This window comes from Phalacrocorax carbo, chromosome 8, assembly GCF_963921805.1.
Source record: "Phalacrocorax carbo chromosome 8, bPhaCar2.1, whole genome shotgun sequence".
Classification (NCBI taxonomy): Eukaryota; Metazoa; Chordata; class Aves; order Suliformes; family Phalacrocoracidae; genus Phalacrocorax; species Phalacrocorax carbo.
Window position 1 is genome coordinate 46,248,939 of NC_087520.1, and position 17,024 is coordinate 46,265,962.

Genomic DNA, 17,024 nt, shown 5'->3' on the forward strand with positions numbered 1-17,024 from the left:
TCTGGGGTAATTTTGTGAAAGGATCCAGCTTTTCTGTCTCTAGTGTGCAAGATAAGTTTTAGGTTTCCTCTTTTTTAGCAAAAAAAGTATTCTCTTCCCTTTTTTTTTGTTCCTGTGGCTGCTGATCTGATTTTTTTTTTTCCCCTAAAGGAAGTATGATAGGAATGGAGAGGTGCTGCAGTACCTTTGTTGCAGTGTCCTGGCAAGAGAGTAAGGGATACAAAAACGTTGTGATTCTTGATAGGTCCTTTGCATACAGATTTTTGCATTGGCATTATTGTAAGCTAAAATGAGATCAGTAAGTTTTGTCAGCAATAGCGTAAAAAGGCTGTGTAGCAAAGGAACTGAGTTGGTCTCTTAGGCGTGCAGACAAACTGCACTGGTTAATGCAGTTCAGATTTGGAAAGGCCTCTTTCAAAGTGTAAGGGCTCATAAAAATCTTAACTGCTTCTAAAGTTGATGGCACTCAGTAAAGCTTCTTATGCCTCTTTAGTATGAATATTTGTTTTTTTATTTTTGAGCTGTCAATGTATATAATGTCAGGAGATGGGTTGGCTTATTTCTTTGTATTTTTTAATAACAGGGCAAACTCTTCTGACGAAAGTGATGTTAATTTGTTCTAGATGATACTCAGCTCTTCCCTGAGCAAAAGGGTCTGGTCTGCCTTGGTAGCAGTATTACATCATTGGATGAGAGTTTTGGAGTTAATGAGTGAATATATGATGAGGCTGTAACTTGAAATACAGAGTTATAGTAACGTAAGTACAGGTGACTCTGCTAATATCACAAGTAGTAGTATTGGCCTTTATGTCTGTTTGGCAGAGATGCTGTGGGTAAAATCTAAGATTAGGACTTCCTAGGGCATAGCTGAAGTTACATGGTATGTTGTGAAGTTTATATCAGTGAATGTAAAAATGTGGTAATTAATCTTTCATCTGGTATTAACCAAGGTAAAGAAAGATGTGGGGGATTTTGTCATAAAGTAGTAGCTTTTTTTATTTATTTATTTTAACTCTGTAGGAAAGTGAACAGGAAGTAAAATAACCAGATTACATTATAGATCAAAATAGTTGGGAAGCTAGAAGCAGGTGAGAAATACAAAGGTAACAAAGGTCAGTGGTGACTGAAATATAGAAACAGAAGCTGGGAAATCTGGAATTCTGATCTCATCTGTCACACTGATCTGCTATGTAGATGTACTTACTGTTCTTCCAATGCTTCATTTGTTAGCTTCTGAAAAAACGGAAATACTTATTTTGTTCTTTGGCAGGTGTTGAGATTACTATTTGTAATGGTTGAAAGATCTCTACATCTTTTGAAGCCAGTTCAGGAGTTGTTTGGTTTGTTGTGTATGAACTTTGTGGAGGAATGGGAACCTCATCAAAAGTGCTCATCTTGTCTAACTAAATTCTGTCATTGGGCTGTACCCACAGGAAGCAAAGAAAAGAGAGGTAGGTCTGTGTTGAGTTTGGCTAGCTCATAGGATCTGTTCAAACTGAACTTCAGGAAGAACAGTATAGCATCCTCTGTCACTGTGTGGTCTCTTGTCCTCAGCTTCTGAACAGCATGGTGGCCTGCCTCGTGAATACTCCTGTGCTACATTTCTTGTTTTTTGAATATAACTGGAAATGAGACCATCACTACTTCTGAGACTATTTCTTAGCTCTTGTTTTGGGGCATTTATTTCCTTATGTGACCTCTCTTTTGTATGTTTGGGGTTTTATCCCCCTTCCCTTGCTGTCTTTGTATAATGCAAAGTGCAACACTAATGCCTTTCATTATCATACTGTATTTTGAAGCCCCCTGCTGCCTTAATTTCTTCTTGATTTTTCTGATGTTACTTTCTACTTTCTAATTCTCTGTTGTATTAAACAGCTTTTTCTCAAGAGAGATTGTTTTTCCACTTGGAATGTTGTATGCTTGGCTGCTCTGTTTTTGCCTTTGCTCTTCTGTTTTCTGTATAAATATTGATAATACTAGACTATATACCAATATTTCTGCTTTTGTTCACCGCTTCATCTCTATTTGCAGTGTGTATTTCTGTTTTTTTTAAAAAAAAGACATATTGCAGTAAAGTATCTGATAGAAGCGTGAAGCCCACTGATAGTAGCACGGAGTTGAGGCCATCAGTATTTTGTAGTTAACCATTGCAGTTATTTCCTTCATGTAGTCCAGGCCTATCTTCAGCTTTTGTGTGCAGGAGGCTTGATTCAGTTGTACTGAAGCAACTAGGGGAGTTCTGCTACTGATTTCAGTTAGGAGTTGGGTCAGGCTTTGATTATGTAACTTCCCAAAAGCTGTTTTTGCTTGAGGAATGTGATTACTTACGTGTGCAGTGGGGTGGAGCAACTTGTGTATTTTAGATGTGTTTGAAAATCTATACTTCAGTCTTGGGTTGCTTTCTAGGATGAACCAAGTTCAGAAATACTCTTTACAGGAAAAGCTATAACTGGGTATGTATCTTGCTTGAATTGACAATTCAGACAATTTCCCCAAACAGTAAAGTCCTTTTGTGAATAATTCGGTGAGCTTTGATGGTGTTTATGTCTTAATGTTTCCAGAATTCAAGGCTAAATAATAATGGAATGTTAAAACATGTCTGATAATTTGCCCTAAACAAGTTGTTAAGCAACTTTAAAAAAAAGTTTCATGAATATATTGAAGGAGTGGCTCTAATTTTTTTTAGACATAAGCTAACATTTCTGAGTAGTTTCCAGAGCGAGGGATCTCAACTCAGTTACATGTTTAAGGATAGTAAGTCCTTTTATCGTTACACTGCAACTCCTGATAGAGGAATATAGCTTGGCTGAAGCACTTGAGCATTTTACATGTGGGTTTTGGTAATGTTAGGTGCTTCTTGTAAATAGAAAAGGTTATTTGGTGAACAATCATATTAGAGTATGATTGTATTCTAAGAGAGACTTCCATTGAAGTTCTATACTTAAATATTTTTGGCATAATGGCATGTCGAATAAAATCTTTAACTTTGAAACTTGACAAGCTTAACTAGGAAAAGACTGTAAAAGGGGAGAAAACAGTGATTTAGAAGGATAAGTGAGACAAAAATGAAATGTTTGTAATACATCATTATTTTTGTTTTCTTGACTAATTTTTTTCGCTTTTGGATAGTTTACAAAGAATAAGTTGCATAAAGAGAGAATGCCTTTTTTATTGGTTCAGGGGAAGAATTAATGACCAGCAGAGGGAGGAGAATCACTGAGCATTGCACCTCTCATGCAATCCAGAGACTAGGAAAAAAGCTGGAGTTCTGTTTTTAAAGGAACTTAGACACCAACTGCCTATACCATTGGAACTAATCTGAGGCAGTTACCTAACTCTTTCAGAAGCTTTGATCTTGATAGTAGGTTAGCCTAATGAGCAAGGCCTTCAAAATGAGAAAGGGGAAGCAGACTTGCTGAGGTGGAAGAATTCTGTGTTCGATCCTACCAGGCGGTGTAAATATGAACTGGTAGGTTCTCTTCAGGTGTACAGGGGATCATCTCTGATTTCCAGAACTTGTAGTTAGCAAAGAAATGGCAGAGGGAAGCTGCTGCTGTAAACAAAATGAGAAAAGAGGTAATCACTTTTAAAAATTGCCTTGTCATTTATGTTAATGTGCAAAGAATAAAACCATATGCCTGTGTTGTTGAAAAATGTTAACTAATCCTGAAGAACAAGACCTGCTACTTCGAAGGAAGTTCTAAGCTGCATTTACCCAGTTGAAGAAACTTCAGGTCTGCTATTACTAGATGATATCTCTTGTCCTCTCTTGTTAGTCATCTTGTGCAATAAAATGCGTTCTGTAATACAGCGAAGTCTGGCAAATTTAATTTTTCATGGCAGTTTGCTATTTGATAGCTTTGTAGTTGTCAGCTGAAGCTGATTTTTCTTAATCTTTCACATGGTTCATAGTTTGAATTCCAAGATTGTATCATTTCAAGACAAATTATATAGTCAAAATTAGATATTCACTTAAGTGTTTTCTTCTGAGCTCTAAATTGTTTAATTCTATTTATATTTTGCTTTTGTAATTCTTTAATAATATTCTTTTAATTTTAACTCTCGTTATTAATGTTTGTTGATTATAGCCCCAATTCCCTCCTTTAGTGCAGTCTGTATGGTCATATATCAAGTCCCAGTAAGATTTTGATACCATAACTGGCTGCCTTGGCAGTATTATGGTTATGCTGCATGTTGTCCACACTTTGTTTCTGTGATCAGGAAAATAATAAATACTTGTCAGTAAATCATCTTCTAGGGCTTGCTGAAGCCTTTTCCATTCTTTGTGCCTCTTGCGCTGCAGCTTACTAGAGTGGCAGCTCTGTATCCATGCAGGACATGAGACCTTGGGCCTGTCTTGCTATTACAGCTTGTCATTGTGCTCAATTAATGTAGTCTCCAGTCATGGATTGCTTGGCAGTGTGTATGTGGAAGAATGTTTGTTTCGTATTGTTCTGCGATCTATCTGAGTCCTAGAAAATTGATACACAAGTAATGCTGAGAGTTGAGGTGACTAAGGGGAGGGAAGGGCATGGCAATTCTTATGTGTATTTCCTCTAGATAGGAAAAAAGAAGATTGGAGCCGGTGTGGTCTTCTCTTAATAGTGTGTGCGTGGGGGGGGTTTATTGGGTTTGGGTTTGGTTTGTTTTTTCTCTTTAGCTGTACATCTGCAAGTGCATACTGGTTTGAACTATATTATGTGAAGTGGTTGTTACCGTGTGTGAATTAATTTTTGTCTATCCTGTGGTAATAGCCATGTAATCTCGTTGTCTCTGTTCTACCTCTTCCACCTGTTTTTCCACTAAGTCTGCAAAATGCATGCTTCTGGTCTGCAGTCATGCCATTTCAAGTCATAGCATTGTGGGCTTAACAGTTGAGTTACAGCCTGCCCCTGGACAGGAGTCATCCAGATGAACATGGGTTCGTCCGGGAAGTCGTGTGGGTGATTTATTGGGTTGCCTTTCTGAGTGTGAAAATACAGGGACCTCAAAAAGGTGAAGGAATTTTCTTGGAGGTGGGAGTGAAACTCAGATTCCGAATTACTTTATCAAGTCTTGTGATACCTGCACAAAACGGGATTTGTTTGTTCAGATGGCTTGGATTTAGGATGATTAGCTTTCCTGACTGCTACAAACTACGGATCTTTGCTTGATGACCAAGGAGCATATGCTGCTAATCTTGGAGCTCTGGGAGAGATTAACAGGCAAGATGTGAAAAATAACTGCTTAGGCATCCCCAGCTCCTCTGTTCAGATGTTTGAGCTGCACATGCAGCTGTATTTTTTTTTTTTGATTAAGTGGTAGTATCTGCCCCCGCAGTCCCTCCTGGCATGGCTTGTCCCAGTTTTGTAGTTATTTACTCAGTAGACCTTGTGTCAATACCATCTTGATGCTTGTCACGTGATAGAGTCAGTGATCTAAGAGTTGCATTTAAAGTTCTTGGCAGCACATGGCTCTTGGTGTGTATGTATTCTGCAGGTGCCTCTAGTAGGAGTGGTAGGAAGCTGTTCTTCGGGTTGTAGCGAAACAGACCATATTTGTTTCACCTTGCTACTGCTAGGGATAATGCTGCAGCAACAGAGGCCTTTAAGCTATTATGCCTTCAGAATCCGAGGGCAGTCAGTATTATCTGTGCTGTATAGGTGGGAACTGAGTCAATGAGGTGGTCTAGGAGAATTGATTTGATGATAGTTGTGGAAGCCATATCTGACTGTGTCTTTCAAATATGACGAAGTGTCCAAGAGATCCAGTAAAAAGGAAGAACTGCTTAATACTTGTCAGAAGGGGGTTTTTTTGTGTTATGTTCCTAAGCAAACTTCTTGATCTATTTTTCTGCGCAGTTGGTGTTCATAATTTGTTTTCTCAGTACCTCAGCATGGATGAGATGTGCTCTTTTTTATTGTTCCAATGACACCTACAGTGTCTGGGTAGGACTCTGTTTTGTTGCCCCGTATAGGAATACGATACATAGCAGAGACATGCTAGAAGTCAGCCTGATAAGCAATGTGTAAAGAAAATCAGCTCATAAGGAGAAAAAAGCCACATTATTTACATCAGTGCTTTATATGGAAAAACTTACTGGGATTCTTATGTTGAAATCTGAGAAACGTTCTCAAACTGAAATGTCACAAGAGCTCTTGGAACAAATAGGTAAAATCAGTAATAAATCGCTTGTAGAAAGTAAAGTTCACCAGTATCACTGAAGGAACTCAACATTGTTCAACTTGTAAATCTGATACGTCACTGTCTTAATCAACACTTTATTTACAACAGGAGTAGGTGGTAGTTTGTGTGATGCCAGTTTTCTAAACGGGCTCCAGGAGAGGACCCAGGAACTTGCATGGTTCTTGACGAGTTCTTAGTGAATGGGTAAAGGAAGAGCTTACTATGAATTAATGACTAGCTAAGGAAGAAACAAAAGTGACCAGACAAAGATAGAAAATCTGCCTGCTTTTGTGACAGGAAGAGTTTATTGGGAGGCGCTCTGTGAAACTCTGCCGTTAAGCATGTTCATGTAGTGATCTGGAGGAGTGAATAGTGAGGTGACAGTTTCATCCTAAAGCTGTGGAAGGATTTTGTGATCCTGAGGAAGTATGCAATAAGATAGTAAAATGAATTCAGTGTCAATGAATGCAAAGCGATGTCTATACTGAAAAGAAATTAATATAAAGATAAATACACAGTGAAAGGCTCTAAATAAGTTGTCACTTAAGCTGGAGATCTTAGAGCTATCTGTAGGATCTTTATAGAAACTGTTAGCTCAATGGTAGCCAAACAGACAAAATGACTTTAAGCACTTTTAACTTTCTAAGTGCGAAGGAAAAAAAATTATATGCAAACTCATGGTGCACCCACTGCTTGAATACTTTTATAAGTCTACTCTTTGGGTTTGGTTTGGTTTTGTTGTTTTTTTTGTTTTGTTTTGTTTTTTTAAAAGGTGGCATTCTGAGAGGTAGAGTGTGAGTGATATGAAGGAATTGTGCAATGGCTCCATACAGGAATCGGTTAGAGTAGGAGTTTACTGCCTAGAAAGGGAGGTGGCTGAGGGGTGGATACAATTAAAGGCTGTAAAATCATAGATGACAGAAAAGCAATTAATAGGTGGTGAGTACTTACTTTCCCACACTATAAGAATTTCCTTTAGTGTCCCTTACTTGGTCACGCAGCAGGTTTAAAGCAGAATATATTTTTTTCATGGAATTAATAGTTAAAATGTGCAAATTATTACCATGAGTGTGAATGGGAAAAAGGTAGGATGCTTTCAGAAAGTGATTAGATAAATCCATAGATCTGTAGAGACATGCTATGCAGACAGATACTGTCTGTGGTTCAGGAAGTCCCCTAAGTTGCAGCAAATCTTGGAAGCAGGGAAGGAATCAAGGAGATGTACTTTGTTGCTTCTGCTATACACCTGCTACTTCCCACCCTGTGACAGGATACGGGGTTAGATCAGTTTTGCGCCTTACCTGGCATGGCTGCTGTTCTCTGCAATTTTCCATTTATGCCCTGTGTGCATCCGTGAGAAGGCTCTCACCTTATTTGAATTGTTTGGGTGCATTCATATTGTGTCACGCTAAGTCGTGCTTGTCAGGAAATCAGCAGGAATTACCCAAGGTATATCACGGTAAAGGTCTGTTAGCATTATAATGTGCTTTAGAGTAGTTGAGAATAGGTAACCGTTAATCTGTTCTGGAATGTTTCTGAATTTGGGTGTTCTCATGTCCAAAGCTTCTTCACACCTGCAGTATCTACCACTTACACTTACGTGAAATATCTGAAACTTAAAATTGAGATTAGATTTCCAGTGTATTGCCATGCAAAAGAATCTTAAAGTTGCTGAAGGCAGAAATCAAGTGCCTGATGTAAGAATTTCTTGGTAATGAGAGAACGCTTTCGGGGGGGAAGAAGAGCCAACCTGATATGTTGCATGGGAATTACTATGCATTGAAATGCTACAAGGAGGGGAAGTGATTTGTGAGGGGGAGACACTATTTTATATGGATGGGTGCAAAACTTTGTTTATAGGAAGAATTCAAAGGTGTATTTTTTTAAAAAGCTGAATGATTTAATATTGATTAAAAAAGAGTATGGAGTTGCAGCAGAAAGACAGAACTTAGGAATGTTGGAAAATAAATCATAGCTTTGTCTTTTGCCCTTCATGTTGTCCTCTATCAGAGCAGTTCTGAATTGTTCTATCCTTATCAGGCAGGAAGCGTGTGAGAGATACAATTGCTCTTAGGAAGTAGTTCAGATTGGACTGTGTCTGTAGTAACTGCCCGTTAGCGTGTTTCAGTTAGACAAAACCAGCAGGCAGCCTCATAATTTTGCTATCACCTGATTATAAGTCTTATTCTTTAATTCTTTGCTTTCTGAAATGCTGGTTTCTGCTTGCTTTCCAGTGGTTGCGATGTGAGAAGGAAAAATAATCTTTAGTGTGGCTTGCTGATTGTTTTATGCAAGGGAATTTGTAAATATAGACAATTAATTTTGTGCAGTGGCTGGATGATGTTAGGATGAAATCATATTGAATCTTCAGTGTTTCGTTTTACCTGCTTTCTCAGGTAGGTAGGAAGTCCTGACTAAACACTGGTGAAGGATGCAAAAGAAATGTTCCTAAAAAGCTCCACTTAAAATATATAGTAACTTTGTTCAGTGTTGTTTTCCCATTGACCAAAACTATTTAGGTAGTCTGTCCTTTTACTTGCTGTTGTCCAGGGCCAAACTCAACACGCTGGGTCTCTCTGTGGGCATACCTACAGAACGCTTTAGTCCCATGGCAAGGAAGGCAGTGTGAGTGTACAAGTCACAGGCTGAAGATATCAGTGTTCTCAAATACAGAGTGGGAGCAAAAGGACTTGTGATATCAAAGCAAGTCACTGCCAAACCAGTTTGTTTGCAGACTACGTATTAGTGTTTCAAAAAGTTGCCAAAGAATTCTTTCTTTGGAATAAAAAAGTCAGTCATGGCTTTAACTTGTAATAGCCACTGCCTAGTTTCTCAGGAACACTTAGTTTTAGATCAGCTTAACTAAATTCAGTGTGGTTTACTGCGGGAGGGAACACTTCCCTTCTTTCCTACTCCATCTTGCATCTCCTAAAGCTGCGTGTTCTCGCTGCCACCTTTGTGTCTGCACAAGCCAAACTAATGTGTCTGAAGACTGCTCTTCTTGGGAGGGAAGCAGCAAGCTAATGTTCAGATGTACAGCTTGCCTCATGTGGTGTACTCTCCTAGGAATGCCAGTGTCAGCACAATGGAAGGACAGGAACTGGCTCTTTAAGCATGAGCCTGCACCTGGGTCATCTTGATGATTATTAAATTATTGCTTGTAGGTTGCAGAGGAATATTCCTGCTGTAGTGCTTTTATTTTTTTAAACTTCTTCCCAATTTTCCAATAAGAACATGGCTTATCAAAATCAGTTTAGAAGCATGTGATGTGTGTGTAGGAGGTGAGTCCAGGCTTAAAAATTAGGGACTTCAAGCAGACTGTTGCCACCCAGGAAAGAGATTTTTGGGTTTATGATACTGTTATGTGAAAGACACAAGCTGAGCACTTTGTAGCAATCAGAACCTCAGACTGAGTGTTACTAATTATTAGGAAAATAATAGGGAGCAAAATAGAAGACATTTTATGCCAACAAATCAATGGCATGCATACCTCTTAAATGCTGTGCGTGGCATTTTGCTTCCCCTCTATCCCTTCAGAAAGGACAGGAGAATTGTAGAGTGTGCAGGCAAGGCAGCAAAGGTAATCAGCCATAGAAGGGCTGGGATGAGAGGCTGTGTTTTTTCAGACTGGGGAGGATGAGGGAAGGATAACAATGGAAGTGCGTAGAGTAATTGGGAACATTGGTGGAAACAAGCAGTTGGAAATGCAGAACAAAAGTAGTTGGGTCTCCATATGTCATGCAGTGCAGCTGTGGAATATAAGTTGTGTCCTGCAGAATATTGTTGATTCTAGAAGTTTACCTGGGTTCCAAATAAAAACAGAGTGTGTTTTGTTTCTGGCTTTGGAAGTTCTTGGGCCACAAATTGTTGAAGACTGAAGCTTTAGCTTTCCTAACCTGATCCCTGGCTGCTCGGACAATTTCTCTGTACTCTTCCCAGGCTACCTGTTCTTGCTTCCACCTCTGTGGTCTTCCTTTTTGTGCTTGAGTTTGTCCAGGAGCTCCTTTTTCATCCATACAGGCCTCCTGGCATTTTTGCCCGACTTCCTCTTTGTTGGGATGCATCACTCCTGAGCTTGGAAGAGGTGATCCTTGAATATTAGCTAGCTTTTTTTGACCCCTCTTCACTCCAGGGCTTTAGCCCATGGTACTCTACCAAGCAGATCCCTGAAGAGACCAAAGTCTGCTCTCCTGAAGTCCAGGGTAGTGAGCTTGCTCTGTGCCTTCCTCGGTGCCCTAAGGATCTTGAACTCCACCATTTCATGGTCACTGCAGCTTGGAGCTTTGCACTCCCCACCAGCCCCTCCTTGTTGGTGAGAATAAGGTCCAGTGTGGTACCTCTCCTCATTGGCTCCTCTGTCACTTGGAAAAGGAAGCTATGGCCAATGCATTCCAGGAACCTCCTGAATGGCTTATGCCCTGCTGTGTTGTCCCTCCAACAGATATCGGGGTGGTTGAAGTCCCCCATGAGGACCAGGACTTGTGAACATGAGGCTGATCCTATATGTCTACAGAGGGCCTCATCTGCTCGGTCTTCCTGGTCAGGTGGCCTGTAGCAGACCCCCACTATAACGTCACCTGTCCCTGGCACTGGCATCAAACTGGTAGGAGTGGGATGAATTGAGTTTTCCCTCCCCGGCAACTTTGGTTTAGGATTGTTTGTTTTGGAAAGGATGGTTCTGTCTGGTGTTTAATAAAGGGATGGTGTCAACTTGATTTGATTTATTTTTAGAAGATTCTCGGAAATATCCACACAGCTAGGATTGCTATTCCATCTGCTTTTTATGCTGACTTCCATGCCTCTAAGAAGGAAGTGTGTATGGCAAAAGTTTGCAGGATTTTTGAAGCATGGCTATCTGAAACACTTGTAAGAAGTCTTGTGCAAATTATTAAACAGCATTGATTTTTGTAAACGATTTCTGTCCCATGTTGTCATGATTTTGGGATCAGCTCTCTTTGGAGCCTAACTTTTCTGGAGAGAGGCAGAGGATGTGAATATGAGAGCATGTGTTGCAGAGTGCCATTTCTGACTCTCTCCGGTGGGGAGTCATGTTATATTCACCTGACAGCTAGCTCAAAGTGTAGGAATTCCTGTTTCTGATGTTCTAGAAAAGCAAATGTGAGGTACAATGAATTCCTCTGGTTTTCAAGTTTGCTTTTAACCATGCTACTGAAGCAGTCTGCATTTTCTTAATTCTTATATAACTGTAGGGTGAAAAAGGAAAAAAATATGCAAAAGTATATTTTGAGAGACCATTATGAAGCCTTTAGGTACAGTACAAGGTTTACAGATCTCTTTCTCCTCCCAGAGGATGCCAGCCCCCATCAGACTGCGGGAGTTGATCCGGACCATCCGGACAGCAAGAACCCAGGCAGAAGAGCGTGAGATGATACAAAAGGAATGTGCTGCTATCCGGTCATCCTTCCGAGAGGAAGATAACACATACCGATGCAGAAATGTGGCAAAGCTGCTGTATATGCACATGCTGGGATACCCTGCACATTTTGGACAGGTAGGTCAGAGTTCAGTGCTTACTGTGTTATGTGCATCTGCCAGTCTGCTTTGTGTGTTTTGAGCACGTTGACTCAGAGCATTCCTAGCTGTACTGTTGCTGTCTGCTCTTTGGGATGTTTTGAGATCCATCCTCACGTATGTTCTGAACCTACACTAGTTAGTTTTGACTTTTTTAGTGAAATCTGCTGTTCGGAGACTTACATGTTTTGTTATGAAACTTAGGGTTAGTCTGGTTTTGCCAGACTGTCTGCTCCTCACTGCCCATGTTTCTGCATAGCAGTAGTTCTTAAACTACAGTCCAGTACATATGACTATTTCTAGATGGGTTCAAAACAGCACTTTGGAGTTCTGTGTCTGACAGAAAATACCAGATACTTCAAAGGAGGTTCTTTATCCTTTTCCTTCTAAAGCAATCCATTCTTGGCAGATAAGAGCTGGTCTGTTCCCAGCAATAAGAAGTTGGTGTTCCTTATCCCCGTCTTAGAGAGGTGACTTGGAAAACGCTGGTATGAGTTTTCCATCTCTTGGCTTATTATGGATGTGCTATTTTTGACACAGGTTGTGGAAAAGAGAGACAGGAGGTGGGAGTTCTTGATCTACAGGATGTTTTTTTCAAGTTGAGCATTGCTTAGGCTTTGGGACGTAGTCTGTTTTGCTTCAAAGTCAGTAAGTGTCCTGTTAGTAGTAATCTAACCTAGGCCTTCCATGAAACTGAATAAGTCGTCAGTCAAATTGTTGCATCCCTTAAAGTAGCTTCATCTCTTGGGTTTCTCTCCGTGCATAATTGGGTTTAGCAATCCTGACATGTCTTGTTGAAACAGTGAACTCAAACCACTGAAATCAAATTCCAAAGAGTCCTAGTCTTAGGGAGTGAATCTGGGCTGTGCTACTGTGTATAAATGCGTCATCTTCTACATCACTGGATTCTTCTCACAGGAAAACAAGTTGCTGCATAAGAGCAAGTGAATTTGTGTATTATCCTGTTCTTAACATTCACATAGCTAGGCTCCCTGGTCCAAGAGAGAAACTTCCTGTGACAAAAATTAAGGCTAAGTATCTAAGAGCTGCAGGAAGAATGAAAAGTATTAAGGATAAGTGTCATCTAGAATTTCTGTATTTGACCTATGTTTAGGAACATGTTTAAATTTTATTTGGATTATTTTATCTTGTTACTCAAGTATTTAATCCCATATATGGAAGATTAGAGCAGATGTCTAATAATTTTTCTGTTTCTGCTTTGGTCAGTAATGGTAAGTTATCTTTTCACGCTCAGTGGAAGAGGATAAACCAGATTACTTAATATCTATTCTTGCTGGGGCTGCTACATCTGAAACAGAAGCATCTATGCAGACTATTTTGGGAACAGAGAACTTAATTTGATGGCCTTGGTTCTCATGTAGTTTCAGCTGTACTTCCAGGAAGCTGAGAAGGTCCAAAGCTGTGAAGGGATTTTAATAAGTATTCTTCAAGTGAGTAAGTTAAACCTTTGCATGGCCTCAGTGCTTATAACTGGAAGGAATCTTTCCAAGTGCTAATGTTGTGTAGGTGGAGTGTAGTTTGTGTGAGTTGGGGACCTGCTGAAGATGCATGCTGTTCCAGCAGTGGAGACTTGTAGATACACAGACCAGGATTGTAGACAGGAAGTTTCTGGGAGTAACAGGATAGATACACAGGAAATCTGTTTTGCTGAAAAACAGAAGAGAGTCACAGGCGGTATTATACAGTCTCCCTTGAAGCTGTAAACAGGCGTCTGACTTCAGCTAATAGTGTGGATGGGGTAACCAATAATAAAAGAGAATTTAGAGAAGGTGTCAGAAGTACTGGATATTTGATATACTACTTTCTAAGCCAATGATCTTCAACTTTGAACCAGGATATCTTGTACAGAAATACAAGCATGAGCACCAGATTTAGTCAATGCATGCTGAGATGCACTGGATGGCAAGCAGTTTCTTGAGTGCGTGCAGAGGCCATTTGCACAGCTTTAGGAGGTGTCAGTCAGCCTGGGCAAATGGTCAAATAGCTTTATTATTATTGTCGTTATTCCTACTTGCAAAAAAATTCCAGTTGTGGAAGAGTGACTATGTCAGTAAAAACATGGGTAAGTTGTAGCCTGGCTATATGCCTGTATCATATCTGGCTTTACTAATATATCCGTTACAGTACTGATGTAGCAGATTTTAATTGTTCCTTTGAATTGAATTAATATAATGGTATCAAGATTTCTTCCACTAATTAGACTTAGTAAGAGCATGGTCATGTTTCTCAGTATTGCTGTGCATGAAGCTAGTTTGCATGTATTCAAGTGAAACAAGAACTCATCAGCCTTTCATGGGGTAAATTTCAATATCATCTTTCAAATTCAAAAGTACTAGAAATAATATCTTACAGTATCTGTTGCAGTCATCAGTTCCTTTCTGCTTTTTTAGTCATACGTCTTCTGCCTTTGTTGGCTCTTACACTGTAGCTTAGATTTTCAGTTCTACATTGCACTTTTGCAGAGGGTGTTATAGGAAAGTATCTTGTAAACCTGGGCAAGAAAGTTGGTTCAGAGGTGCATTATTCTCTTGCAGAAAGCACTGGGAAGATGAGGTTGATATCTAGTGTTCTGTACCTTTTCCCTGGTTCATCTTGCCCATTTGTGCAAGTTCTTGCTGTTCAGAGGCGTTTGTTTATTGTAGATTTTCAGTCCCTTTACACTGAGCAAACTGAACTCACTTTCTTTCAAGCTTTTTCTTATCAGTTTGTCACCCTGCACTAGCTGGGTGTTCATACGTGACAGCTTCTTTCATAGTTGAGTTGTATGTTCTGCTGCCCTGCAGTCATGAGAGCTTGTGCTATGGCATAGTCTCTGACTTACTTTCACTTTAATTTTCTTACCAGTATCCTGTACAACTTTACCTTCCTGATGTGTGTGCTTCTTGCATCTCACCTGTGTCTGTTGCCCTGTTCAAGCTTCCCTATAGCTAGGGACCATGAAAAACTTTTCATGATGCCCTGTATTTTTGCCTGTGCATGCCCCCTTTACTTCCTTTAAAATGGATCTGTTGCAAGCTTTGTCTGACCCCTCCTTAAACCCATTGTGTACACTTACTTGCTGGCTCAGCTCATACGTAAAACAGACTTACAGGATGTGTTTGTGATGGATAGGTGTCTCACCTGTTTTGAAAAGCCATTTCTGCTACTTCCTGCCTGGAAAGTAGAGATTGATTATACTTGATTAGTTATCCCTTAGAGAAATATTTTAGTGTGTAGTAATGTCAGAGTATCCCTGTGGTTGATGTCTTCTTTTACAGTAAGAAAGTGCTAAGTTTAAAAATGGGTTAGCAATTCTTAATCAGCTGAGTGCAAGTGACAGCTATGCGTGTTGTCTCACTGATCTCCTTTATGCTGTTGAACACAGTTGACCTTTCTACATGGTGAAAGGGAGGCTTGCAGTGGCTACAATGCATATAGTCAAACTTCAGGTCTTCAAATAGAGATTACAGAGCAGCACAAAAACTAACAGTCTCTGACCATATATAAGGTTTACCTAGCTAGCGAGGTAGTTACGGATCATAATAAACAAAAACTGGTTTCTATAATTTAACTTACAAAGCATTGATCTTCTCTCTGGTACGTAGATGGGGCCCATTTAAGCCTGGTTTGGAAGCTTCCAGTGCATATCAAACATGACACACGATCTAGATTTCCAAGTCTTTAATATTTTGTTTTTTAATGATGGATCTTTTGTCTCTATGTTACCTTTTATTTTTGTGGTCTGACATAAATGCACATACCTGGTCTATCTGAGGTCCTGGAAGACCAACAGCGTCTGGCTACTTCAAGATGCAGTGGCTGCTAATGATTTCCTGTAGGCTTGCTGGGAGCTTTGGGCAGGTCATTTAACCTTTCTTTTTCCACATCACCAAAATGGGAATAAAATATACTTTTAAAAATGCATTCCAAGAGACCTAAATGAGTAAACGTCAAAAGTCAAACTGTTTCTCCTCTAGCTAAGAAATAGTTTAAGCTAATTCTGTCTTTTTTCTTGTTTTGTTTTGTTTGTTTTTTTTTTCCTTTTTTTTTTTTCCAGTTGGAGTGCCTCAAGCTCATTGCCTCTCAGAAATTCACAGACAAGCGCATTGGGTATTTAGGTGCCATGTTGCTGCTGGATGAGAGACAGGATGTCCATCTTCTTATGACCAATTGCATCAAGAAGTAAGGGTACCACCTCTCTCTCCATCAACACATGCTTTGAGGTTTCAGGATCTGAAAGTACACTCCTGACAGTGATATTCTGAGTACTTCAGGTTTTTTTATCTTCTGTTAGAAAACTGGTATCTTCAATTTGTTGTATGCTGTTGACCATACAGACTAATCTAGTATTGTACTCTATTAGATGATCCTGTCTAGCTTCCTTGAAGGGAATATAAAATTGCATTGGTCCTGAAGAGGTGTATGTGGCAAACAACGCTTGTTGTAACTACTGTTACAGAATGGTAGTACATGTTTCTGGAGGTCATGTTAAGATAAATAAAATCAGGAAGATGAAATGACCACAGTAAGCTGCTCAGCCAGTGCAGAAGATGTTGTAAAGAACACTCTTCCATTTCTGTAAATTAGTTATCTTCCAGCTTGCAGTAGGAAGGAGCCAGGTGAGCGGTAATGCAGTATCAATAAAGGTCCGTGCACCTTTTAAATATGATTGAATCAGGATGTTTTTAATACACTGTTACAACTTTGTAGGATTGACTGGCCATCATATGTCACAAAGTTGTATATATTGCTCTAGCCATATTGTCCTGTGTTTGTTTACTTGACTTGTGTTGATGGGCTCTGAAAAGTTGTCTGACTTCAAGGATCAAGGCTGCGTGTCCTGCTTTCTTTTAAAGGTTGGCCTGATGGTCCTGATGAATGGTTTTCCCTGGAAGCAAGGCAGCAACTTGGGATGTGCGGTCTGATTGGCAGCTTGCTGAAATCAGACAAGAGGGGATGGGAAATAATTTTAAAAAAACAAAACAACCCTCTTTTTCCCTCTCAGCAAAATGCTGTTAAACTGGGGCTGTTTGACATTATAGATTAGTAGATGGTGATTGGTGCATTTCCAATAACGCTCCTTCTCAAGATGGATGGGAGCAGGAGTGGAACAACTGGGTTCTAGTCAATTTATCCAAATGCCTGCTTGGTTGTGTGTGGTGTGTCTGTTTTTATTATTATTTACTTTTAGAACATAAGTCTCCCTCATATTAGCAAGTAAAGTATTGATCTTCCATTAGACTGTGGCTCAAAGTGCTTGGAAATCAGCTTGACAAAACTGCAGGCCTGAAGATCTGCTGCCTTTGGACCTGGTGTTCAGGAGAGGA

General features: G+C 39.8%; 1 protein-coding gene across 2 annotated transcripts in view; it reads left to right on the forward strand.

Annotated features, from left to right (window-relative positions):
- Window positions 1-17,024, forward strand: part of AP1G1 (adaptor related protein complex 1 subunit gamma 1) — a 51,009-nt gene that overhangs the window by 1,872 nt on the left and 32,113 nt on the right. The window contains exons 2-3 of one of the 2 annotated variants that reach the window (XM_064459868.1): window positions 11,474-11,677; window positions 15,755-15,879. In XM_064459868.1, the coding sequence (XP_064315938.1) occupies window positions 11,477-11,677; window positions 15,755-15,879 (326 nt within the window). In that variant the 5' untranslated portion in view covers window positions 11,474-11,476. Of the gene's footprint in view, window positions 1-11,473; window positions 11,678-15,754; window positions 15,880-17,024 lie in introns of those variants that run through there. The other variant, XM_064459869.1, reaches the window with a different exon arrangement.